Raw genomic sequence first — 25,532 nt, forward strand, 5'->3', positions numbered from 1 at the left:
ATATATTTTTAGTTGGTCAATTAATTTATTTCTATTTTTTGTAGAGACGGGGTCTCGCTCAGGCTGGTTTCGAACTCCTGACCTTGAGCAATCCGCCCGCCTTAGCCTCCCAAAGTGCTAGGATTACAGGCGTGAGCCACCACGCCCGGCATTCAGGCTGGTTTTGAACTACCTTGAGCAATCTGCCCGCCTCGGCCTCCCAGAGTGCTAGGATTACAAGCGTGAACCACCGCGCCCGGCCTGTATTTTCATAGTTCTTTAACACACATATCATGAACACCTTTGCCCGGTATGCCTGGAAGACATCTCAATAGAAAGTCACCAATGCTGCCAAGCACTACAGTGTGCTACACTAGGATAAGGAATTGGACATTATGATGGACATGCATTATCTAAGTTTCTATCATTTCTGAATTAAAATCCACAATCTTACCTGAACACACTCTTCCAGATCCATCTTTTCAAGCTCATGGCAATTCTACAAAGTACAAAAACATTACAGTGCAAATATTTAAAACATGAGAAAACAGTTGCTGTCATTTTAATTTCACTTTTTATCTCACTCCATTAGTTATACATTTTACTTTTAAAAGTAAAATGCTTACTTTGATCACAATGAAATTTCTCTCTCTTTTTTTTTTTTGGAGACAGTCTCACTCTGTTGCCTGGGCCAGAGTACTGTGGCATCAGCCTACCTCACAGCAACCTCAAACTCCTGGGCTCAAGAGATCCTCCTGTCTCAGCTGGGACTACAGGCATGTGAAACCATGCCTAGCTAATTTTTTTTTTCTATTTTTAGTAGAAACGAGATCTTGCTCTTGCTCACGCTGGTCTTGAACTCCTGAGCTCAAGCAATCCTCCCACCTCGGCCTCCCAAAGTGCTGGGATTACAGGCATGACCCACCAATTTGGCCAAACTTTCTCAATTATTTCACATTTAAAGTATCTAACATTTTAGAACTGCAAGAGAATAAATTTGCCGAACATTAATATTGGGCTAATACAGAGATTATTTCAACCATAAATAATTTAATGGAAACTGTTTCTTTTGGAGGGAGGAGAGCAAGTTTTATGCCATGGGCTGGCTCCTACCCAGTTAGTATTCCATCAATCTGTCTGAAAGCAAATGATCTTCCCCATTTCATAACACTGGTCAAAGTCCATATAATTGTAAATATTGTTACTATATAGTGACTTATAAACCACTCGGAGTATTAAAATCTTCAGAATACAGAAAATCTCTTAAAACCTCTCCATTTAAAACCAGACTTGTGTGTTTCTTATTCTCATCCATCAATCACATACCAAATAATCAAGTAGGTTTCTTTCACAGACTAAGAAATCCCTGCTTATTTTATCATCTTATGAAATTGTGAAGAATCAAGTCTAATGAAGGAGTGTCATATTCTCCAATGCACGTCTGCATTTCCAGAGCAGTTCTGTATTCTCACTGGTGATCAGCGAGTCTAGCTACAGCATGAGAATGCTCAGGAACACCAGCCATTAGAAGAGTTCTGCCTCATTTTTGCACTCCCAATTCTGTTACTATTCTATATTTCCTTTGTTACCCATTCTTCTGAAATATAAAACACTGATAAAAGAAATTGTAAGCTTGGCACGATGGCTCACGCCTGTAATCCTAGCACTCTGGGAGGTTGAGACAGGGGGATTGCTTGAGGTCAGGAGTTTGAGACCAGCCTGAGCAGGAGCAAGACCCTATCTCTACAAAAAAACAGAAAAAATTAGCCAGGCATGGTGGCAGGTGCCTGTAGTCCCAGCTACTCAGGAGGCTGAGGCAGAAAGATTGCTCGAGCTCAGGAGTTTGAGGCTGCAATGAGCTATGATGACATCACTGTACTCTTGCCAGGTGACAGAGTAAAATCCTGTCTCCAAAAAAAAAGATTATACAAGCAAATGCAAAAGCATCCCATCTATGCTCATGGACCAGAAGAATCAATATTGTTAAAATGTCCATACTAGCCGGGTACAGTGGCTCACACTTGTAACCCCAACACTCTGGGAGGCTGAGGAGGGAGGATCGCTCAAGGTCAGGAGTTTGAAACCAGCCTGAGCAAGAGTGAAACCCTGTCTCTACTAAAAATATAAAGAAATTAACTGGACAACTAAAAATATATAGAAAAAATTAGCTGGGCATGGTGGTGCATGCCTGTAGTCCCAGCTACTCGGCAGGCTGAGTCAGAAGGATTGCTTAAGCCCAGGAGTTTGAGGTTGCTGTGAGCTAGGCTGACATCATGGCACTCTAGCCCGGGCAACAGAGACTCTGTCTCAGAAAAAAAAAAAAGTCCACACTGCCCAAAGTAATCTCCATATTCAATGTAATTCCTACTAAAATACCAACATCATTTTTCACAGAATTAGAAAAAACAACCTGAAAATACATATGGAAGTAAAAAAGAACATGAATAGCCAAAGCAATCCTAAGCAAAAAGAGCAAATCTGTCAGAATGGCCATCCCTGTCAGAATGACCATTACTAAAAAATCAAAAAACAACAGATGCTGATGTGGATGAGGTGAAAAGGGAATGCTTAAACACTGCTGGTGGGAGTGCAAATTAGTACAACCTCTATGGAAAACAGTATGGAGATTTCTCAAAGAACTAAAAGTAGATTTACGGCCGGGCGCTGTGGCTCACGCCTGTAATCCTAGCTCTTGGGAGGCCGAGGCGGGCGGATTGCTCAAGGTCAGGAGTTCGAAACCAGCCTGAGCAAGAGCGAGACCCCGTCTCTACTATAAATAGAAAGAAATTAATTGGCCAACTGATATATATATAAAAAAATTAGCCGGGCATGGTGGCACATGCCTGTAGTCCCAGCTACCCGGGAGGCTGAGGCAGAAGGATCACTTGAGCCCAGGAGTTTGAGGTTGCTGTGAGCGAGGCTGACGCCACGGCACTCACTCTAGCCTGGGCAACAAAGTGAGACTCTGTCTCAAAAAAAAAAAAAAATAAAAATAAATAAAAGTAGATTTACCATTCAATTGAACAATCCCACTACTGGGAATCTACCCAGAGGAAAAGAAGTCATTTTGTAAAAAGGACACCTACACTCATGTTTGTTGCAGTACAATTCACAACTGTAATGATACTGAACCAACCTAATGCCCATCAACTGATGAGTAGATAATGAAAATGTGGTGTGTATACACACACCCCCCCCATGGAATACAACTCAGCCATGAAAAAGATTGAAATAATGTCTTTTGTAGCAACTTGGGTGAACTGGAAGCCATTATAATCCTAAGTGAAGTAACCCAAGAACAAAAACCCAAATACCTCATGTTCTCACTTATAAATGAGGGCTAAACAATGGGTATCTATGGTCATGCAGAGTGACATAATGGAAATTGGAGACTCAAAAGAGGCAGGCTGGTGAGGAGTGGTACAGGATGAAAAATTACCTATTGGGTACAGTGAACACTATTCAAGTGATAGGCACATTAAAAGCCCAGACTTGGCCGGGCGCTGTGGCTCACGCCTGTAATCCTAGCTCTTGGGAGGCCGAGGCGGGTGGATTGCTCAAGGTCAGGAGTTCAAAACCAGCCTGAGCAAGAGCGAGACCCCGTCTCTACTATAAATAGAAAGAAATTAATTGGCCAACTGATATATATATAAAAAATTAGCCGGGCATAGTGGCGCATGCCTGTAGTCCCAGCTACTCGGGAGGCTGAGGCAGAAGGATCACTGCAGCCCAGGAATTTGAGGTTGCTGTGAGCTAGGCTGACACCACGGCACTCACTCTAGCCTGTGCAACAAAGCGAGACTCTGTCTCAAAAAAAAAAATAAATAAAAAAAAAAAAATAAAAGCCCAGACTTCACCACTATACAATTCAACCATGTAACAAAAAGCCATTTGTACTCCTTAAATCTATTAAAATAAAATAAAAGAAATACATATATAAAAAAGAATTAAAAATCCCTAACAAAACATATGGAATTTAATGGAAATACTTACCCTGGCAAGAGTGGTAAAGCCCACATCCGTTAACTGAGAACATCTTGCCACTTCTAATATTCTGTTAAAAAAACAAAGTGAAAGTCACATTCTTGGTCTCTGAAAACTGGGTTTAATAAAACATCAAAAATTTAAGAAAATAATCTCCTATTCCCTAAGGACTTTATAATATAGAATGACATTAACAGCTAAGCAAGTCTGTATATAGATCTCGCCATTCATTTTTATCAAGTCATCATAAAGTGGTGCTGTAAATACCACATTTCAGGATGATACAATCAAAGAACACAGAAGAATATAACTGAAGCTTGTAGTTAATGCCAAAATGCATGAAATGCATTAAAAGCCTTCTTGATGGCATACCGCTTACCCCCAGAGGGCAGCCTGCTCCTAGAAAACAAAGGAAATGGAGATAAATACTCTATTTCAGTTAATCTGTTGCCGAAATAAATTATTTTCTTTCCCTGTTTTAGATGTAGGTTCACTCAGATTTAAATAGCTTTTTAAAAATGTGAAGGGACAGCTTAATTACAGGTTTGTCCCAAATATGAAATTCCAGATTTATGAAAGCTTCCTGCCTCCTCCCACACGCTCCCAGAGAGGCCCAGTGGAGAGGGAAGCCGAGCTGGCAGCCATTCTCCTATTATTCAGCAACTGCTAAACACCAACCTAAATACCCATCACAGGGCTGGGGAACCAAAAGTAGCTCTTTTCTGTGAAAAGTCTGATGACCTCTGTACAATGGTACCAAAGAACATTTAACATGTTTGCTTACAAATTACTACAGAAGTTGAAAAAAATTAAAGCTAAAGAAATCATTATCAACTGAAAATCAATTAGAAATGAATGCTCTATCTAATGAGAGAGCATGATATGACTGCAACACAACTTTTAAAAGCCTTTCTATTCTAACAATATAATGAACCATTTAGAAAGACAGAGCTGAAGACCTCTCTTCCTAAAATATAAAGGAGTAATGTATAATATTTTGAGAGAGAGGTTTGGTTACCTCCTGAGCTCCTGAGAAGTACTCTATTCTTAGCTTCTGATGTCACTAATTTTGACCAACAAGTCTACCATCTATTAAGGAACTTTGATATTGTAGGAAAAGGATCTTTTAACAATTATGATTGTTTTTTTTTTTTTTTTTTTTTTTTTTGAGACAGAGTCTCACTTTGTTGCCCAGACTAGAGTGAGTGCCATGGCGTCAGCCTAGCTCACAGCAACCTCAAACTCCTGGGCTCAAGTGATCCTTCTGCCTCAGCCTCCCAATTAGCTGGGACTATAGGCATGCGCCACGATGCCCGGCTAATTTTTTTTTTGTATATATATTTTTAGTTGGTCAATTAATTTCTTTCTATATTTTAGTAGAGACAGGATCTTGTTCAGGGTGGTTTCGAACTCCTGACCTTGAGCAATCCACCTGCCTCAGCCTCCCAGAGTGCTACAATTACAGGCGTGAGCCACCATGCCCGGCTTAACAATTATGATTTAGGCCAGGTGATAATCAAACCAAAAAGTTTTACTGCTTTACAATGATTATTATACGTAAGAAAAATGGTTTTATGGGTCTGGAGTCAAACTGCCTGGGTTTGACTCCTTGCTCCTACACTAGTAGCTGTGATACCTTGAAAGGGTTACTTAACCTCTTGGTGCTTCAGTCTTCTCATCTCTAACATGGAGATAATAACGTGCTTATATGGTGTTATAGAGATTAAATAAATTAATATCTGCAAGGCACCTAATAAAACAATGTCTAACTTACAAATGTTACGTAAGTTTTGTTTTAAAAAACAAAAAAGGTATATAGGGATCATCCCTGCTCATTACAAAATAGCACTTTGTGTGCTCCTACAGAATCAACAAAGGTTTGACACCATGTGCACACTAACACAGCACTCTTAGTAAATATTCAGACAATCCCATATTGAAGCTGAGGAGGAGCCATAGAGAAATAAGGCTGTTCTGAAAGACCAACAATACAAAAGAGGTCCTCCTAAAAGAATTTTTTTCTTTTGGAATATAGTACTCCCTTTTATGTACCTGACATCGTTATTAAAATATAAATCACCTCAGTGTGGACCTTTAAAAGCTTTTTGAAAGACGAATTTTATTATATAAAAGCATAATTAAGAGAAACTACTTTTCTTTCCTTCTCAAGTAATAAAATAAAATGTTGATATTTTTTCTAGTATGGTTAGCAAGTAATAGACTTGGAGGATTGCTACCCCTTGGTTTATGCCAATTACATGTAATAAAATGAGGTACAAAGCAAGTAGGTGGGCATCTAAAAGGGTAGTGGCTCTGTAGTGTCTACCATAAAATTTTAAAGTTCCAAGGAATAAATATGGGTGAAGGAGGCTTTTGTTCCTTTTCTCTGGTTTTTTTGGGCAAAATAAGAAATGTTTACCTAAGCCGTGGGCAGTTCTGACCTAGAGCATTCAGGATGGCATCTGTGATGTTGGAGCAGCCAGAGGCACAGAGGGACTGTAACTTATGGCACCCTCTGCATATAGTAATGAGACCTTCATCTGTAATTTGCTAAAAAAACGAGCAAAAAAAAAAAAAAAGTAAACATTAGTATTTTAGTAGAAGAAACAGAAGCAAAAAATGATACCTCTGTGAAAATAAGTACTAAAAAGAACCCCAGATAGGTTTAATCAGATAGCAGACCTCAATGAAAACAAACACACTTTGTTTCTTCCTTCCACTTTGTTTTTTAGTTTGTTTGTTTGTTTTTTTTTTTTTTTGAGACAGAGTCTCGCTTTGTTGCCCAGGCTAGAGTGAGTGCCGTGGCGTCAGCCTAGCTCACAGCAACCTCAAACTCCTGGGCTCAAGCAATCCTGCTGCCTCAGCCTCCCGAGTAGCTGGGACTACAGGCATGCGCCACCACGCCCGGCTAATTTTATATATATATATTAGTTGGCCAATTAATTTCTTTCTATTTATAGTAAAGACGAGGTCTTGCTCTTGCTCAGGCTGGTTTCAAACTCCTGACCTCGAGCAATCCGCCTGCCTCGGCCTCCCACAGTGCTAGGATTACAGGCTTGAGCCACCGCGCCCGGCCAGTTTGTTTGTTTTTGAGATGTTGTCTCACTCTGTCACTTGGGCTAGAGTGCCATGGTGTCAACCTAGCTCACAGCAACCTCAGACTCTTGGGCTCAAATGATCCTCCTGATTTAACCTCCCGAGTAGCTGAGACTACAGGGATGTGCCACCACACTTGGCTAATTTTTTCTATTTTTAATAGAGACAGGGTCTCACTCTTGCTCAGGCTGGTCTTGAACTCCTGACCTCAAAAGTGATCCTCCCACCTTTGCCTCCCAGGGTGCTAGGATTTAGGTGTGAGCCACTGTGCCCAGCTTCCTTTTGATTTAGTTTGCAAGAGAATCTATGCTTGCTTTTTGGTGTAAAGGGAAGCAGCTATTATAGGATTATGTTAAAAGCTATAATGGGATTCTAATGGGACTGGCAGCAGCATGGGGCACATCATGGTATAGGTTCAATTAAACAATTTTAAAACCTAGAAAACATAAGGACAACAGTATTTTAGTAGTATAAACCCATTTACAAGTTCAAATTGATACCAACTAGTAGAAAAAAATGAAACAAACTGTGGATGACAGTTGCAATCCTATCAGTTACAGCATTTATTTATTTGTATATTTTAATTTTAAAACATAAAGAACATCCTAATTTATGGAGATAAACAGTTGTGTCTAACTCAGATATAATTTTGTACTATTTAAAAAATTATTTAGGATCACCTGAGCCCAAGAGTTTGAGGTTGCAGTGAACTACGATGACACTCCTGCACTCTAGCATAGGCACCAGAGATCTTGTCTCAAAACAAAACGAAACCCTTAAATTACCTTATTTTAAATTATTTTAAAATGAAAAAGAACACACATTCCAAGATGTTACATTGAAAGAAAACCGTTACAAGCTAGGCACCATGACACATGCCTGTGGACCCAGCTACTAAGGAAGCTGAGGTGAGAGGTTCACTTGAGCCTAGCAGTTGGAGGCAGACCAACCTGGGCAACATAGGGAGATCTCATCTTTTTTTTTTTTTTTTTTTTTTTTGAGACAGAGTCTCGCTTTGTTGCCTAGGCTAGAGTGAGTGCCGTGGCGTCAGCCTGGCTCACAGCAACCTCAAACTCCTGGGCTCAAGGGATCCTCCTGCCTCAGCCTCCCGAGTAGCTGGGACTACAGGCATTCGCCACCATGCCCGGCTGATTTTTATATATATATATATTAGTTGGCCAATTAATTTCTTTCTATTTTTATGGTAGAGACGGGGTCTCGCTCAGGCTGGTTTTGAACTCCTGACCTTGAGCAATCCGCCCGCCTCGGCCTCCCAAAGTGCTAGGATTACAGGCGTGAGCCACCGCGCCCGGCCATCTTTTTTTTTTAAAAAGAGTTACATATAAACATCTTAACATGGTGCATCCTATTAGGACTTTCATTTGTCCTGCCAGATTTGCTAATTTTATATAGGCTTAAAAATTAAGCTCTCCCGTCATCTCTTTTAATCAAGTAGCATCCTTAAGTGGCAAAGACAACTGGGGGAAAAAAAACAACTCAAACTTTTAATATCGACTATTTAAATCAGCACATTCTCAATATCTTTTTTTTTTTTTTTTTTAAGAGATGGGGTCTTGCTCTTGTCATCCAGGCTGGAGTACAGCAGCTATTCACAGGTAAGATCATAGTTCACTAGAGCCTCAAATCCCTGGGCTCAAGAATCTGAAAAAGTGCCACACAAATGTGATGTATTGTTATTACTAGACTAGGATAGTTAAGAAGTAAAGGATGAAGCAAGAATCAATAAACATGCAAATTAAGCAGGCCAAAGGACTACGTGCCACACAATATTAGAGAAGTATTATAGGACTGTGCTGCCCTTTCCTTTTTATGTTTTAAAGTGTATGAGAGAGAAATGAGGAAGAAAGATGAGGAAAGTCATACTGCCAATACTTTTATTTATTTTGAGACAGAGTCTCGCTTTGTTGCCCAGGCTAGAGTGAGTGCCGTGGCGTCAGCCTAGCTCACAGCAACCTAAAACTCCTGGGCTCAAGCAACCCTGCTGCCTCAGCCTCCCAAGTAGCTGGGACTACAGGCATGCGCCACCATGTCTGGCTAATTTTTTCTATATATATTAGTTGGCTAATTAATTTCTTTCTATTTATAGTAGAGACGGGGTCTCGCTCTTGCTCAGGCTGGTTTCAAACTCCTGACCTCGAGCAATTCGCCCACCTTGGCCTCCCTGAATGCTAGGATTACAGGCGTGAGCCACTGCGCCCGGCCCAGTACTTTAAGTTTTAATAATAATAAAATTTACTAAATGTTTGTTTTCAAATCAGTTAAGAAAAGGAATAAACCAAGAATATACTTTAGTCATTTCAACAATTTTGGGTAGAACATAAAATCTCATGAATGTTGAAAATCATTTTATCACACTATTGACCACTATAGTAAGATTTAGGTGAAGGAAAATAAAGCAGACATATAGAACTAGTTCTGTTTACCAACTGTGATTTCCACCTGCTAGAAGGAGGAAGGAAAACCAAACTAAATCCACAAATGGTATGTATGTATTTATGTGTATATGTGTGTATACACATACAAACATTTGAGGCTGTGCAAGAACGGCTTTTTCTAGCACTGTTAAGATGATGGTTTCATGTCTATAAGACTCGTGCTTGCTCTCTCAGGGTAACTATTTCAGAATTAAAATGAAATAAGGCAAATTCTGGTAGTCAGCAACTCCAGCAATCAGAATTATTAGGAAGGGATGGTCGGAATTAAAAGGAAGTACACTGGTTTGTTACTGAGTGATGTTGAAAACAAATTTTTTAAATAAAAGAATGTCACTCCTTTTATTAATAACTCAATCTCAAAGAGTTTCCTATAGTACATCATTATCAGCATCTTCCCTCAAAGGCAGGTTGCTTAAATTTTGTAAAATGTGGCCTTTTACATACTATCTTTAACCTAAACAACCACTATGCGCTCAAATTCCAAGTGATCAAACAGGAATATAAGGGCAAAACAAGCAGAAGGCTTAAAATAAACAAGAAAAATCCTCATCTACTTTCTTCTTTGCTATGAGGAGCTTTCACTCCACGGCAAAATATATATGTAGTTTTCAAGGAAAAAGAGAAAAGCTGAAGGTGTATTCTTAATGTTCTAGGCCCCTGAAGAATTTCAGCAAATTATCTGAGTAAAATCCAAGGGTTTACGGGGTAGAAACAAAAAGGGTGACAGTCTGAACAAGCCAAAATGCTAAATACAGACAGACACTACTTAATAATTCCAAGAGTACAGCTGGTCCGAAGGTAGTGAATTATCTCACTTGATTGTTCACAGTCACAGACTGAACTCCTTGTTCTACTACTTTCCCCGCTTCTCACTACTGCACTTGACTACTCTAAAAAAAAAAGGGGGGGGAGGGGGGAAATGGGCATTTCTTGAAACCTTAAAATCTGTACCCCCATAATATGCCGAAATAAAAAAAAAAGAGTACGTATTGCTTGTTATCTTTTGTTTCCCCATAGTTGTGGGCCACTGACACACCTCAATCGGTTATAAAGTGACTACAATTTTAAATACTTAAGTCTGGGAATAATTTACTTTGAAAAAGTAGACAGTTTTCTTAAGGTGATAAGAAAGGGATGGAATTACAGTTACAGTTGGCTCATCTGGAATTCTGCATGAGCTGCCCTCTATTTTATCTATGTCAAAGCCACTAGGAGTGACTGTTGTCAAACATGTAGTCATCTGTGTGTCTATTGTGTACCTAGGGTTGTAGTGGAAAAACCACTGGTCTTGATGACTAAAACTCCTATTATTATATTACTGAAATGAATTACTAAAACAGAAGAGCTGTGGAAGGGGATGCTTACCAAGCAAGTCTGCAGGTTCAAAGTCACTAGTTCAGGACAGTGTGCACCTATATACTTGAGAGCTTCATCTTCTAGCTGGAAAGATTAAAAAAGAGAAAAAGTGATTACTGATATTGTTTCAAAGGAGAAAGATTTAAGAATGTGTACATTCATCAATACATTCTAAATATAACAAACCAGTTTCAAAGGGACAATTAACACCAAACAATGACCATGTAACAGTGTAATTCATATTATTAACATGGTCATTAGTATTTTTAGAATCAGTTCTGGCCACATTCAAATTCATATTATCATCAAATCAAGGAAAAGATGAAATAAACATTGCCTAGTTTTTATGGATTTTACTTCTTATAAATATACCACACAGCATTTTGTTGAGGGACTATGAAGCTAAAATAATTTTCACACTTCTATCGTCATGCTTACAGTGCTGAGAGCAGATGGTAAGTAATTGATGATAATGATGCATTCCAATCAATATTTTTCAGGATCCCATAAATAACCAGAAGCTCAAGCTGTTGTTTTAAGGCAGTCATATATTCCAAGCTCTGCTTCAAACAATAGAACCTCTCCCATCATAGTAAAAGAATGAAGGCATTTTTAATGGAATCCATATCATGGTTTTAGTTACCATTAATAAAATAAGGTAGAGCCTAGCCCTACTTTGTCAATTACATTTAAATCCACCCTTGATCTTTTCTTTCTAGGTACTATCTAGTTCAATTCTTTTTTTCACTGAAAACACTGAGATAGTAAAGTTTTTAATGACAAAATATCTTGGATTTGTAATGTGACTGGCAGGAAACAAGCATCAACACTATAAAATGCAGGTTGCTGTACTCTTCCCACATTTAAGGAAAACTCCTGGTGCTTAAGAAAACAAGTGGAAATTGCCAAGACTACCTTCTTTGCTTATCCAGTACAAAGTATCAGAAATAACAACATGACAAGTTTGCTTATGGTTTGTCCTCAGTATGTTATTCCCCACCTTGCCCCCCCCCCCAAATTTATTGTTGGCCAGATGTTAATTCTTCTCATTCTTTTATTCTAAGGAAGACACTTTAATTTTTGGTAAGTGTGTATTTTTGGTCAATAATATACACAACTAACATTTCCCCCAAGAAAAACACTTTGAGGCTGCCTACAAAGAGCTCATGGTTCCTTGGAATTTCACAAGCACTACATGGAGTATTACCTGCGTGCAGCCTTTTAAGAATAAGGCCTTGAGACCCCCACAGCCCCTCACTAGTGCTTGAATGCCATCCTTGGTTACTTGGTCACACCAGGAAATGTTCAACTGCTCCAACAGTGGACATCCCTCACTTAGGATAAAACAAAATGAGACAAACATATCACTAAATCCAATTCCAAAGGCACCAAAGTCTCATTTTATTGGCTATTTAATAAAGGAATGGATATAGTACCATTCTCCCCACAAGAATATACATATTTACTTAATGTGAATATAGGCACTCTCATAGCACACACACAAAAAACCAGATTTATCAATGTCTGTGGTGCTCATGTGGGACTATATCATTAACAGGGTCATCTCAAATCCAGCTTAATCAATAAGCACAAAGCACAATACTGTCTTTCAGATATATGAGACTTTTTATGGAGGTTTATACTTTTCAAAATATTTTTATATTTTTTGTACTGATCATATATCTCAAAGGTCTCCTGACAGGACATGCATTAATAAGAGTTCATATTCAAATCCAGATTCTCCATCTCATAGTATTATAAACTAAGTAACCCTTATCTGAAATGCTTGGGATCAGAAGTGTTTTGGATTTCAGATTTTGGAATATTTGCATTATACTTACACAGTTGAGCATCCCAAATCTGAAATGCCCCAGTGAGCATTTCCTTTGAGTGTCATGTTGGTGCTCAAAAAGTTTGGAATTTGAGTAATTCAGATTTTCAGATTAGAGACATTCAATCTGTAGTATCAAAGTAATAATGAGGACTTTTAGACTTTTAAGAATTTACAAAGGATCTGGATATTTCCTCATCTGAAACATTTCTAGAATACTGTTTCTGTAGGCTGAATCTACAGTATCTTGTATTCAATCTCGGCCTTCAAAATACCAGCTTCATCTTTGATCCCTTCTGCTCTTACCAGTTTAGTTTCACATTTAGACTATGGAGGAACCCCAAGCTTTCTATGACACTCTTCAGAAAATAGTGAATAAATTGTTTTACATATTCTTGCCTACAGAAAAGACCCAGAATATAAAGTCAGGAGATCTAGGTTCAAGTTCATTCTTCAACATTAACAGTCTGACTTTAGACAAGTCATTTCAGGAAGCCTGTCTGAACTTCTCTTAGTCCAAGATTAGCTATAATCCTTTCTATGTTCTCCCAAAACAGATGCACTCACTTCTTTCATAGTACTTATCACATAATATGATATATGTTTAGTAGTTTTTTTCCTCCCGCTTGACTATGAGCAACTTAAAGGCAGCAATAATACCTGGCACTTGACAACTTTTTAGATTTTCTAATCTGTAAAATGCCTGTCCTAAGTACCTCACAAGGCCTTCAAATAAATGAGATAATTTATGTGAAAATATTTAAAAAATGATAGATGTTGCATTATCAAATTTATTATCCTATATGGGAAACAGTCTAAAGTATATGTATTCAATATTCACAAGGAAGGTCTAAAAGGAACCATATTTTTAGATTACTTATACTCTACTTAACTAAATCTATATTATGCTTTTAATAGCTTAATTTTTACTATGCATAAATGTAGCCAATATGTCAGACCATAATCATTTATAAAAGCTGATTAAAAGAGAAGTTTCCAAAGAAAATGAGTATTTCATTGTCCTTTTAAGATACATCACCTGTAATATGCTTTAAAAATAATGAACATTAGAATAAGATATATTAATTGCTTACTATATGCTAGGAACCTTTTTAAAGTACTTTACATATATCAGGTTGAACCACATTAAGCTGTCATTTTTATAACACAAAAACTGTCAAATATTGACACAACTTTATATGGTTTAGCCTTAAATTATCTTGTTTTAAAAAAGCTCAGCAGGGTTATGTTTGCTTACTAAACCTTGTTAATAACCTGGCTCCAGAACCCTATTTTAATCACTAAGCTATAATAACAAGTGCTATTTTTTCTTTTTTTTGAAAACAAGCCTTCATAAAAATCTAATCATTCACATATAAACTATGCTACTCTGTTTAGAAATCCTAGTTACCTCTAGTCATTTCACTTTAAAATGTCCTATAATTGTAATTTAGGTAAGCAGTAAAACAAAACACCTATTCTAAACTATAGTATATCTCCATAAAACACAGGTGCCTTCAATTCCAACTTTATTTCAGTTATTTCAAAAAAGTACATATTTTTTCTGATTACTGGACATGCTTATTGTAAGAAATTTACCTCAGAGCTTTTAGAGACATGTTTGTTATTGATGTACAGGAAGCCAAGTCAAGGTGCCTGAGTTTGGAACAGAACTTGCTAAGGCTAGTACATGTACTGAAAAATGGAAAAAGGAGAAAATAATGAATAAACAAAATAAGAACACATCCTTGGTATATCATACACTCTAATCATTAAAAGTGTGTGTATTTAAGAACTGTAAAATTTTTGTACCCCTAACAAAAGCAGTTATAAATCCTGGGACCTTTCACAATGAGGAAGAGGCAGACACCATTCACAAAGGAGAAGGCTGTGCTGTGTATGAGAATTTGCATGCGGGGAAGACGGTATTGATTCACATTTAGAAATGTTAACGGCTATTAACAGCACACTACTACACTACTTATGTGGGCTCTACGAGATCTATATGCATTTTGGAAATCCAGGAACACCAGAAAGCTAATCAGTACCTACTAGCATGTGGTCAAACAGGAAGACTGAAAGGTCTGCCTGTGCTCTTAAATCTCTACTCAAGACAACTTTTGCATGGCAGTAATGAAAGAACTAGATTTTTGGAAGGTATACAAAGTATTGGGCTGAAACAAGTAACTTATGTAATACTGCTACCCACTATCCTTAATGATTTCTTAAAGGCTTTTCCCACAGTGGTGAAGTTCTCAACTTAATTTTTTTTTAACTTATTATGGAAAACTACAAATATATGGGGCCAGGTGCACTGGATAATCCCTGTAATCCCAGGACCCTGGGAGGCCAAGAAGGAGGGTTGCTTGAGCCCAGGAGTTTAAGACCATTCTGGGCAACATAGCAAGACCCTATCTCTACTAAAAACAAAAAAAATGTGTGTATATATATATATCTTCAAACACACACAAGTAATACGCAGAAGCCACATGTACTATCTATCATTAAACTTCAACACTCATCTATCCTATTTTTATTTCATCTATTCCTCCCTTTTGGTTTCGGTATTTAAAGCAAATTCCAGACATATTATTTTATCTATAAACATTTCTGTACACATTTCTTGTATCTTAATTCCCTTTTTTTTGAGACAGACTCTCACTCTATTGCTCAAGCTAGAGTGCCGTGGCGTCAACCTAGCTCACAGCAACCTCAAACTCCTGGGCCCAAGTGATTCTCCTGCCTCAGCCTCCTATAGCTTGGATTACAGGTGCACACCACCACGTCCAACTAATTTTTCTATATTTAGTAGAGACTGGGTCTCTCTCTTGCTTAGGTTGGTCTCGGACTCCTGACCTCAAGTGATCCTCCCGCCTCAGCCTCCCAGATTACTAGGATTACAGGCATGATGAGCCACCTTGCTCGGCCAGTATTTTCATTCCTTAATTATCATCTGATACCCAACCTATGTTAAATTTTCCCTAATTATCTCATATATGTTTTTGCCAAGTTGATTGCCTTAAGGTGTAATCCTCTTGCATTGGCCTCCCAAAGTGAGCCACCATATCGAGCCTATTTTCTTGATGGAATTCTTTTTTTTTTTCTAGACAAGAGTCTCACTTTGTTGCCCAGGCTAGAGTGAGTGCCGTGGCATCAGCCTAGCTCACAGCAACCTCAAACTCCTGGGCTCAAGCAATCCTGCTGCCTCAGCCTCCCAAGTAGCTAGGACTATAGGCATATGCCACCATGCCCAGCTAATTTTTTCCTATATATATTAGTTGGCCAATTAATTTCTTTCTATTTATAGTAGAGATGGGGTCTCGCTCTTGCTTAGGCAGGTTTCGAACTCCTGACCTTGAGCAATCCGCCTGCCCCAGCCTCCCAGAGTGCTAGGATTGCAGGCGTGAGCCACTGCATCCCACCTTGATGGAATTCTTGCTACTATACTTGATCTTAGCCAAAAGGCCAAGAAGCAATAGAAATCTTGTTATTGGATGTATGATTTGCAAGTATTTTTCTCCTAGTCTGTGCCTTGTTTAATTTTCTTAAAAGGTGTCTTTGGAAACATAAAAGTTTTAAATTTTATCATTTTTAATTTTAAATTAAATTTATCACTTTTATAGCTGTGTTTTTTCTTTTCTTTTTTTGCTTCTCACCTGAGAAATACAGCTGTGTTCTTGATGTTATCTAATAGATAACTCTTTGATTAGCCCAAGATCACAAAGGTTTTTTTCTTTACGTTTTCTTCTAAGAGTTTCATAGTGTTAGACCTTAGATTTAGGTCTATGATACATTTCTTTTTTTTTATTTTTTGAGACAGAGTCTCACTTTGTTTCCCAGGCTAGAGTGAGTTCCGTGGTATCAGCTTCACAGCAACCTCAAACTCCTGGGCGCAAACGATCCTTCTGCCTCAGCCTCCCGAGTAGCTGGGACTACAGGCATACACCACCATGCCTGGCTAATTTTTTCTATATTTATCAGTTGGCTAATTAATTTCTTTCTATTTATGGTAGAAATGGGGTCTCACTCTTGCTCAGGCTGGTTTCAAACTCCTGACCTTGAGCAATCCACCCTCCCCGGCTTCCCAGAGTGCTAGGATTACAGGCGTGAGCCACAGCACCCGGCCTATGATACATTTCTGTTCCACTGATATATCCACCTGTCCTTTACAAGATCGTACTGTCTTGATTACTAAGCTTTATACTAAGTTGTGGTTTTTTTTTTTTTGAGACAGAGTCTCACTTTGTTGCCCAGGCTAGAGTGAGTGCCATGGCGTCAGCCTAGCTCACAGCAGCCTCAAACTCCTGGGCTCAAGCGATCCTCCTGCCTCAGCCTCCCGAGTAGCTGGGACTACAGGCATGCGCCACCATGCCCGGCCAATTTTTTCTCTATATATTAGTTAGTTGGCCAATTAATTTCTTTCTATTTATAGTAGAGATGGGGTCTTGCTCAGGCTGGTTTCGAACTCCTGACCTCGAGCAATCTGCCCGCCTCGGCCTCCCAGAGAGCTAGGATTACAGGCGTGAGCCAACGCGCCCGGCCTATACTAAGTTTTATACTGCCATCTTGATAATATCAAATATCCTAAAGCATGAACATGGACTATTTCTTCATTTTACATCTTTTTCCTCTCAGTAATGTTTTGTAGTTTTCAGTGTAGAGATCTTTTGCTTCTTTTATTAAATTTATCTGTAAATATTTTATTCTTTTTGATGTACTGTAAATGAAACCACTTCCCTAATTTTACTTTTGAATTGTTTGTTGTTTTTTGTATACTAATCTTGTATCCAGTGAGCTTGTTAAACTTTATAAATTCTAGTAATTTTTTTGTGCTTTCCTTAGAATTTTCTACATACAGAATTATATTATCTGCAAGTAAAGACAGTTTTATTTCATTCTTTTCTATCTTTTTTTTTTTAAGGCTAGTAAAGTGAAGCAGTGGGAGTGGATTTTTAAAAAAATCTCACCACACTGGCTAGACTCTTCAATAACAATGTTGAATAGAAACGGAAAGAGTGAACATCCCTTCCATGTTCCTGTTTTCCCCCCTTAGGGAGGAAAGCATTCAGTCTCTCACCATTAGTTATTATGTTAGCACTAGGTTTTTCACAGATGCCTTTAGGCAGGTTTGAGGAAATTCCCTTCTATCTGATTTCATTGTCAATGGGTGTTGGATTTTGTCATGCATTTTTCTGTGTCTTATATTAGTTATCTGTTATTATGTAACAAATTATCCTCAAACTGACCAGCTTAAAACAATAAATATTTATTATCTCACAGTTTGTGTGGGTCAGAAATATAAGGCGGCTTCACAGGGTGCCAGTGTCTCAGAGTTTCTCACAAGACTGCAATCAAGGTATTGGCCATGACTGCAATCATCTCAAAGCTAAGCTGAGTTTAGGTCCCTTTCCAAGATCATTTAGGTGGCTGTTGGCAGATCACAGAAGATCCAATTCCAAGCTCACTCCTGGCTTTTGGTAGGTTTGGTCCCTGTTGGCTACTGGCCAGAGACATCAGCTCCCTACCATGTTGGCCTCTCCAAAGAAGTGCGAACAGGGCAGCTTGCTTCCCTGAAAGCCAGAGCCCCAAGAGAAAGCAGAGCAGGACAGAAGTCTTTTTGTAATCTAATCTCAAAAGTGACATCCAATCTCTTGAAATTCTATTGTTAGAAATGAGTCACTAGGTACAGCTAACTCTGAAGGGGAAAGGATTATATAAGGGTGTGAATACCAAGAGGTGGGGATTATTTGAGTCATTTTGGAGGCAGCCTATAACACTAAGATGACCATGTGGTTTTTTTGTACCTTATTTCAGAGGTCAGCAAACTATGGCCCACCAGCCAAATCTTGCCCACCGCCTGTTTTTATGTGGCTCACAAACTAAATGATTTTTACATTTTTAAATAGCTGAAAGAAAATAAAAAAGATATTATTTTGTGACACGTGAAAATTATATGAAATTCTAATCTCAGCATCCAGAAATAAAGTTTTATTGGAACATAGCCTTGGTTATTTATCTGCTGTCTATGGCTGCTTTTGTAGCCATACTTGACACTGGCAGAGTCGAGTAATTGCAACAGATTGTATGGGCTATGAAATCTAAAATATTTACCTATCTGGCCCTATACAGAAAAAGTTTACAGATTCTTATAACTTTATTCTATCAATTATTCTATTATGCCATATTATATTAATTGGTTTTCACATGTTTAACCTAACTTATATTTCCAAGATAAATCCCACTTGGTTATGATCTAAAATCTTTATATGTTTCTTGATTTAGTTAACTGAAATTCTGTTAACTATTTTTTGCATCTTTGTTCTTGATATTGATATTTCTCTTGTGATGTCTTGTTATCAAGGTTAATACTGGCCTCATAGAATGACTCAGAAGTGTTTTATCCTTTATTTTCTGAATGAGTTTGAAGATTGGTATTACTTCTTTAAATATCTGATGGAATTCACCAGTGAAGCCATCTCTGGGCCTGGTTTTTAGAGGGAACAGTTTTAACTTATCCACTGAATTTACTTGTCACAGGTCTATTCAGATTGCCTATTTTTTACTGTCAGTCAGTTAGGGTAATTTATGATTTCCCAGAAATTTATCCACTTTATCTAGGTTGTCTAATTTGTTAGCATAAAGTTATTCATGGTATCCAGGTATAATCCTGTTAAGCTATCTTTTGGGTAAAGTGTTTAGTCTTCAACCTTCATTTCTTTCTTTGTTTTTTCTTAATCAGTCGAGGTTTGTCAACTTTGTTGACTTTATTTAAAGAACCAGCTTTTATCTTTTATTTTTTAACTGTTTATTTCCTATTTCACTGATACACTCTAATATTATTTCCATCCTTCTGCTTACTTTGGGCTTAGTTTGCTCTTTTTCTAATTTCTTAATCTTGAAGGTTATGTTACTGATTTGAGATCTTTCTTTTCCGCTATACCACTGCTTTAGCTGCATCCCACAAATTGTAATAGCTTCTCATTTTCACTTAGTTCAAAACATTAAAAAAATTTCCTTGGGCTGGGTATAGTGGCTCAGGTCAATAATTCTAGCAATTTGGGAGGCTGAGGAGGGAGGATTGCTTGAAAGCCAGGAGAGATCAGCCTAGGCAACATAGCAAGACCCTGTCTTCTTCACAAAAAAAAAAAAAAAAAAAAAGCCAAAAAACCTCAGCAGGGCTTCGTGGCATATAACTGTAGTCCTAGCTACTTGGGAGGCTGAGGCAGGAAGATCATTTGAGCCTAGGAGTTTGAGACTGCAGTGAACTATGACAGCACCACTGCACTCTAGCTTGTATGACAGTGAGACCCCATCTCTAAAAGTAAAAACAAAAACAACCTAAAATGTCCCTTGTTATTTTTGTCTTTAACATATGGATTATTTATATTTAGAAATGTGTTGTTTAATTTCAAAATACCTGGGATTTTCCTAGATTTTGTACTGATGGGGATCTCTAGTTTAACTCTCTAGTTATGATCAGAGAACACACTTTGTAAGATTTCAATCTTAAAATTTTTAAGGCTTATTTAGTGGCCCAACCTATGGTCTACTGGGTACAATATTCCAAGTGTGTTTAAAAGAATGTTTGTTCTGTAGTTGCCGGGTGGAGCGTTCCGATTGTATAAAGAGTACTTGTATGAACCGTACTTATTCATCTTTTCACTTTCAACCTGTCTGTGTTGAATCTAAAATCTGACAAACTGTTTGGTGAAGTGTTCAGTCAGTTCATATTTAATAGAATTAATGACATAGTTGGATTTTGTCTCCCATTTCCCTGTATGTTTTATACCTTTTTTTGTTTTTGTTTTTCTTTCCTACTTTTATTTTTAGGAGACAGGGTCTTGCTGTGGCCCAGGCTGGAGTGCAGTTGCTATTCGCAGAGTCGATCATAGTGTACTGTGTCCTCCAACTCCTGGGCTCAAGAGATCCTCCCACCTCAAGCTCCAAATTAATTGGGATTATAGGTGTGAACCATTTGCACCTGGCTTTTCCTATTTTCTTGTGTGAACTGTACCATTTCAATTCCTGTTTTGTTTTTTTTTTTAACTGTATTACAGGTTGCTCACAGATTACAATATGCACCTTAATTTATCACAATCTATTTCAGGATAATAATTCTTGCGAAACAGGCTGGGTGTGGTGGCTCGCACCTATAATTCTAGCACTATGGGAGGCTGAGGTGGGAGGACTGCTTGCTCAGGAGTTAGTGACCAGCCTGAGCAAGAGCAAGAGCAAGAGCTCATCTCTACCAAAAATAGAAAAAAATCAGCCAGGTGTTGTGGTACACACCTGTAGACCCAATATTCAAATATATTTCTTACATTACTTCTACATGTTATAAACTCAACAATACAGTGTTATAATTACTGCTTCATAAATTTTTATTTTTTAAAGTGGACAAGATATGAAAAGTTTACAGAGTAATTTTAAAATTTACCCATATATATACTATTTCTGGTGCTCTTCATTTACCAATTCCTGTGGATTTGAGTTGCTGTTTAATACTTATTTGCTTTCATCCTGAAGGATTTCCTTTAGTATTTCTTGTAATGCATGTTTGCTAGCAACAAATCTCTCAGTTTTTATCAGAGAAAATCTTTATTTTGCCTTCATTTTTAAAGGACATTTTTTGTTAGATTGAAAATGGGTCTCTTTGTGTCAATCCTATTAGGAATATGTTCGGCTTCTACATCTGTAATGTTTTCGTCAAATATGAGGAGTATCCAGCCATTACTTTTTCCACATTTTTTTCTGCCTCTCTCTTTTCTCTTCTTTGGGATTTCTATTATAGGAAAGTTGGCACTCTTGATGTTCCATAGGTTTCTGAGGCTCTGATCATTTTTCTTTAATTATCTTTCTGTTCTTCAGACTAGACAATTTTTATGGATCTATTTTCAAGTTATCTGTCTTGCTAGCTTTACTATCTTATTGAGACTGCAGGTACATTTTTCAACTGTCTTATTTCCAACTCCAGAATTTCTACTTGGCTCATTTTTTTTTATAATTTCTATCTCTATATTGACATTCTCTATTTAATAAGTCAATGTCATATTTCCTTTAATTTGTAAAAAATATAGTTTTCTTTAGTTCCTTGAACATATTTGTAATAGCTGCTTTGAAATCTTTGCTAAGTCTACCATCCACACTCTCCTTTCTCAGAGACAGTTTCTATTGACTACTCTTTTCCTTACTACAGGTTACACCCTCCTTTTCTTAGCATGTTGCATCATGTTTTTGTTAAAAACTGGACATTTTAGGTAGCATATTGTAGGAATTCTGGATTTGATTTTTCCCCTGGTGCAGTTTCATTATTTTGTTTTTGTTTGTTTGGTAACTGCTTAGACAGACTCTGTCTTTCCTACAATGTATGAGACCACTAATGTTTCTGCTAAGTATTTTTTCTTACTTTAATTTTTAACCCTGGCTTCCTAGGAGTCAATCCTAAGTCTTCACAGCCTAATATTCAGCCTAAGTAAGGAAGGCCTCTATTCTGATGAATTTGTATGTTGACTGGAGAGAACATTCAAAGTTCAGGTTCTTTTCAAGTTTGACCCAATCTTCACTTGTTTGTGTCTTTGTGTATATACACAAGTTCCACTGGCCAGGAATAAGCTCCACTGGCCAGGAATATGTTGTTAGCTTGGGCCCATTACAATTTCTGCTCGTCATGGGCACAGCCTCTAGTAAACAAAGAATATATGGTTTATAAAAGCCCCCTATACTGTCTCATCTCCAGGAACTCCCTGTTCCTGGAGCTGGTCCACAACCTCAGGATACCAGAGCCACTGGCCTTTACTGTCACTTTAAGTGACCGCTCAAAATTAAGCGAGCCTGCTCTTGCAGCAGCACGAAAGCTGATAGTTCTCATAGCGTGCCATGCTCTGGTGAACTACTCAGACAGAGATCGGGGAGATAGAAGCAGCCCCAGGCAACAACGTCACAGACTCATACCATGGAAATAAGAACACTGACAATTGATTAGTTGATAATTTTAAGATATTAAGGTTTTAGAGGAGTGATGCACTTACACTAATGACCTTTATCTTTAATCAGTGCATACTAAAATACAGATTAAATGGTGTGATGTCTAGGACTTGTATTCAAAATGAGATCAAATGAGAGGGAATAAGTGGATGGGATTATAGATGGAATAACACTGGTGATAAACTGATAATAGCCGAAGTTGGCTGATGGGTTCGTTACAGTATTTTGTCTGCTTTCGTAAATGTTTAAAATGTACACATAGGCCGGGGCGGTGGCTCACGCCTGCAATCCTAGCATTCCGGGAGGCCAAGGCGGGCGGATGGCTCAAGGTCAGGAGTTCGAAACCAGCCTGAGCAAGAGCAAGACCCTGTCACTACTGAAAAAATAGAAAGAAATTATTGGCCAACTAAAAAAAATATAGAAAAAAATAGCTGGGCATGGTGCTGCATGCCTGTAGTTCCAGCTACTTGGGAGGCTGAGGCAGAAGGATTGCTTGAGCCCAGGAGTTTGAGGTTGCTGTGAGCTAGTCTGATGCCACGGCACTCACTCTGGCCTGGGCAACAGAGTGAGACTCTGTCTCAAAAAAAAAAAAAAAAAAATTTTTTTTTACATGTAAAAACAAAAATCAGTAGAAGTAATTTCTCTGTATGTGGTTATAGTTCCAACTTGGAATATAATGAATCTGAGTTCATGTGCTTTGTTTTCAATTTTTAGGGACTGCTTTCACTTCTTTTTGACTTAATTTTTTTTTTTTTTTTGAGACAGAGTCTCACTCTGTTGCCCTGGCTAGAGTGAGTGCCATGGTGTCAGCCTAGCTCACAGCAACCTCAAACTCCTGGGCTCAAGCAATCCTTCTGCCTCAGCCTCCCGAGTAGCTGGGACTACAGGCATGCGCTACCATGCCCGGCTAATTTTTTCTGTGTGTATTACTTGGCCAATTAATTTCTTCCTATTTATAGTAGAGACGGGGTCTCGCTCTTGCTCAGGCTGGTTACAAACTCCTGACCTCGAGCAATCCGCCCGCCTCGGCCTCCCAGAGTGCTAGGATTACAGGCGTGAGCCACTGCGCCCGGCCTTGACTTAATTTTTATTTTAATTATATAAAATATTTACATGGCTATTAAAGTAAAACTAAAAACATGATACCTCACAGTTTTTCCTTTCATCACTGTCCCTTGTGTGATCACTCCAGAATATTATACAGAGATTTTTCTCATTACTTTTAATTTAACCAGTTCTCTATTAATAGACATTGGATAGGCCGGGCGCTGTGGCTCACGCCTGTAATCCTAGCTCTTGGGAGGCCGAGGCGGGCGGATTGCTCAAGGTCAGGAGTTCAAAACCAGCCTGAGCGAGACCCCGTCTCTACTATAAATAGAAAGAAATTAATTGGCCAACTGATATATATATAAAAAATTAGCCGGGCATGGTGGCGCATGCCTGTAGTCCCAGCTACTCGGGAGGCTGAGGCAGAAGGATCACTCGAGCCCAGGAGTTTGAGGTTGCTGTGAGCTAGGCTGACGCCACGGCACTCACTCTAGCCTGGGCAACAAAGTGAGACTCTGTCTCAAAAAAAAAAAAAAAAAAAAAAAAAAAAATAGACATTGGATGGTTTCCTATCTTTTGCTATCACAAATAATGTAGTATTTGTTATTACGAAATTGCCTTGCACATATATATTATGTTTTTGCCAATGGATCTCTGGGATAAAATAGATTCCTAGAAAAAAGTATAAATCACATGTCACTTATTTTTTTTGAGACAGGGTCTCACTCTGTCACCTGTGCTAGAGTGCTGTGGAGTCGTCATAGTTCACTGCAACCTCAACCCCTATGCTCAAGCGATATGATCCTCCTGTCTCAGCCTCCCGAGTAGCTGGGACTACAGGAGTATGTCACTGCCCCTGGCCTATATTTCACTTTTCTATTCCATTCTACCAACTGGTCAAATTCTTAATCTTTATAAGTATTCAAAGAAAACAAAAAATTAAAAGCTAATTCATCTAAAGTATACATAGTGCTACTGGTATAAAGTAACTGTAGGGGAAGGATTAATACATTGGCCTCTCAAAATTAAGGTTTCCTGTCAATCCATAGGAGTACTAAGTAGTAAAATTAATTAATAAACATAGTACATATATTTTAGACATTTCTTTTATTAAATTAAAAATGTTGTGACCTCAAAGGGAATAAAATAAACAAGGTGTACCCTCTATGCTTGAAGTGTTTTCTATTTTCCTTCATCCAAGTAATTGAAAAGCTCTCATCTTTTTCACGAGGACTTCATGAATAGGAACTCCATGAACAACCTCGGCCCCTTCCTTTGTAAACATGCTTCCTCAATGGCTTCACTCCACAATTTCCCTACATAATCTTCAAACGTTATCTGATAAATGTTATTATCAATAATCAAAAGTTATTATCAAGGATATAACATATCCTTGGGTTAAGTGTTTCTTTCATTGCAACCTCAAACTCCCGGGCTCAAGTAATCCTCCAGCCTCAGCCTCCCAGAGTGGTAGGATTACAGGCGTGAGCCACCTCACCCAGCCTTAATTTCTTTTATGTTGTGATTGACACAGACATAGCATATTTAGCAAATCATTTTCATTTAATAACTGTTCTCAGCACTATCATAACCTGCTTAGTCTTGTGTTTAAGATTTTTAATCTTTTTATAGAATTACCTGTTTACTGTGGCTTTTGAATGATAGCTACTAGTATTGCCATGAAATGTAAATAATAGTAATATGTATTATTAGTATCCCTACCTACTGAATACAATTTTTTAAAGTTTCACTTTAAGTATCAATGATAGGATTCCAAAATACGTTTCTTATTCCATTTC

General features: G+C 38.1%; 1 protein-coding gene across 3 annotated transcripts in view; it reads right to left on the reverse strand.

Annotated features, from left to right (window-relative positions):
* FBXL20 (F-box and leucine rich repeat protein 20) overlaps nt 1-25,532 on the reverse strand; it is a 116,581-nt gene that overhangs the window by 13,391 nt on the left and 77,658 nt on the right. For 2 of the 3 annotated variants that reach the window (XM_012765918.3, XM_075994541.1), the window contains exons 7-12: nt 14,302-14,397; nt 12,079-12,205; nt 10,881-10,955; nt 6,383-6,513; nt 3,973-4,033; nt 434-478 (exon numbers count right to left, since the gene is read on the reverse strand). In XM_012765918.3, coding sequence (XP_012621372.1) covers nt 434-478; nt 3,973-4,033; nt 6,383-6,513; nt 10,881-10,955; nt 12,079-12,205; nt 14,302-14,397 — 535 coding nt within the window. The remainder of the gene's footprint in view (nt 1-433; nt 479-3,972; nt 4,034-6,382; nt 6,514-10,880; nt 10,956-12,078; nt 12,206-14,301; nt 14,398-25,532) is intronic. The other variant, XM_075994542.1, reaches the window with a different exon arrangement.

This window comes from Microcebus murinus, chromosome 18 (genome assembly GCF_040939455.1).
Source record: "Microcebus murinus isolate Inina chromosome 18, M.murinus_Inina_mat1.0, whole genome shotgun sequence".
NCBI lineage: Eukaryota > Metazoa > Chordata > Mammalia > Primates > Cheirogaleidae > Microcebus > Microcebus murinus.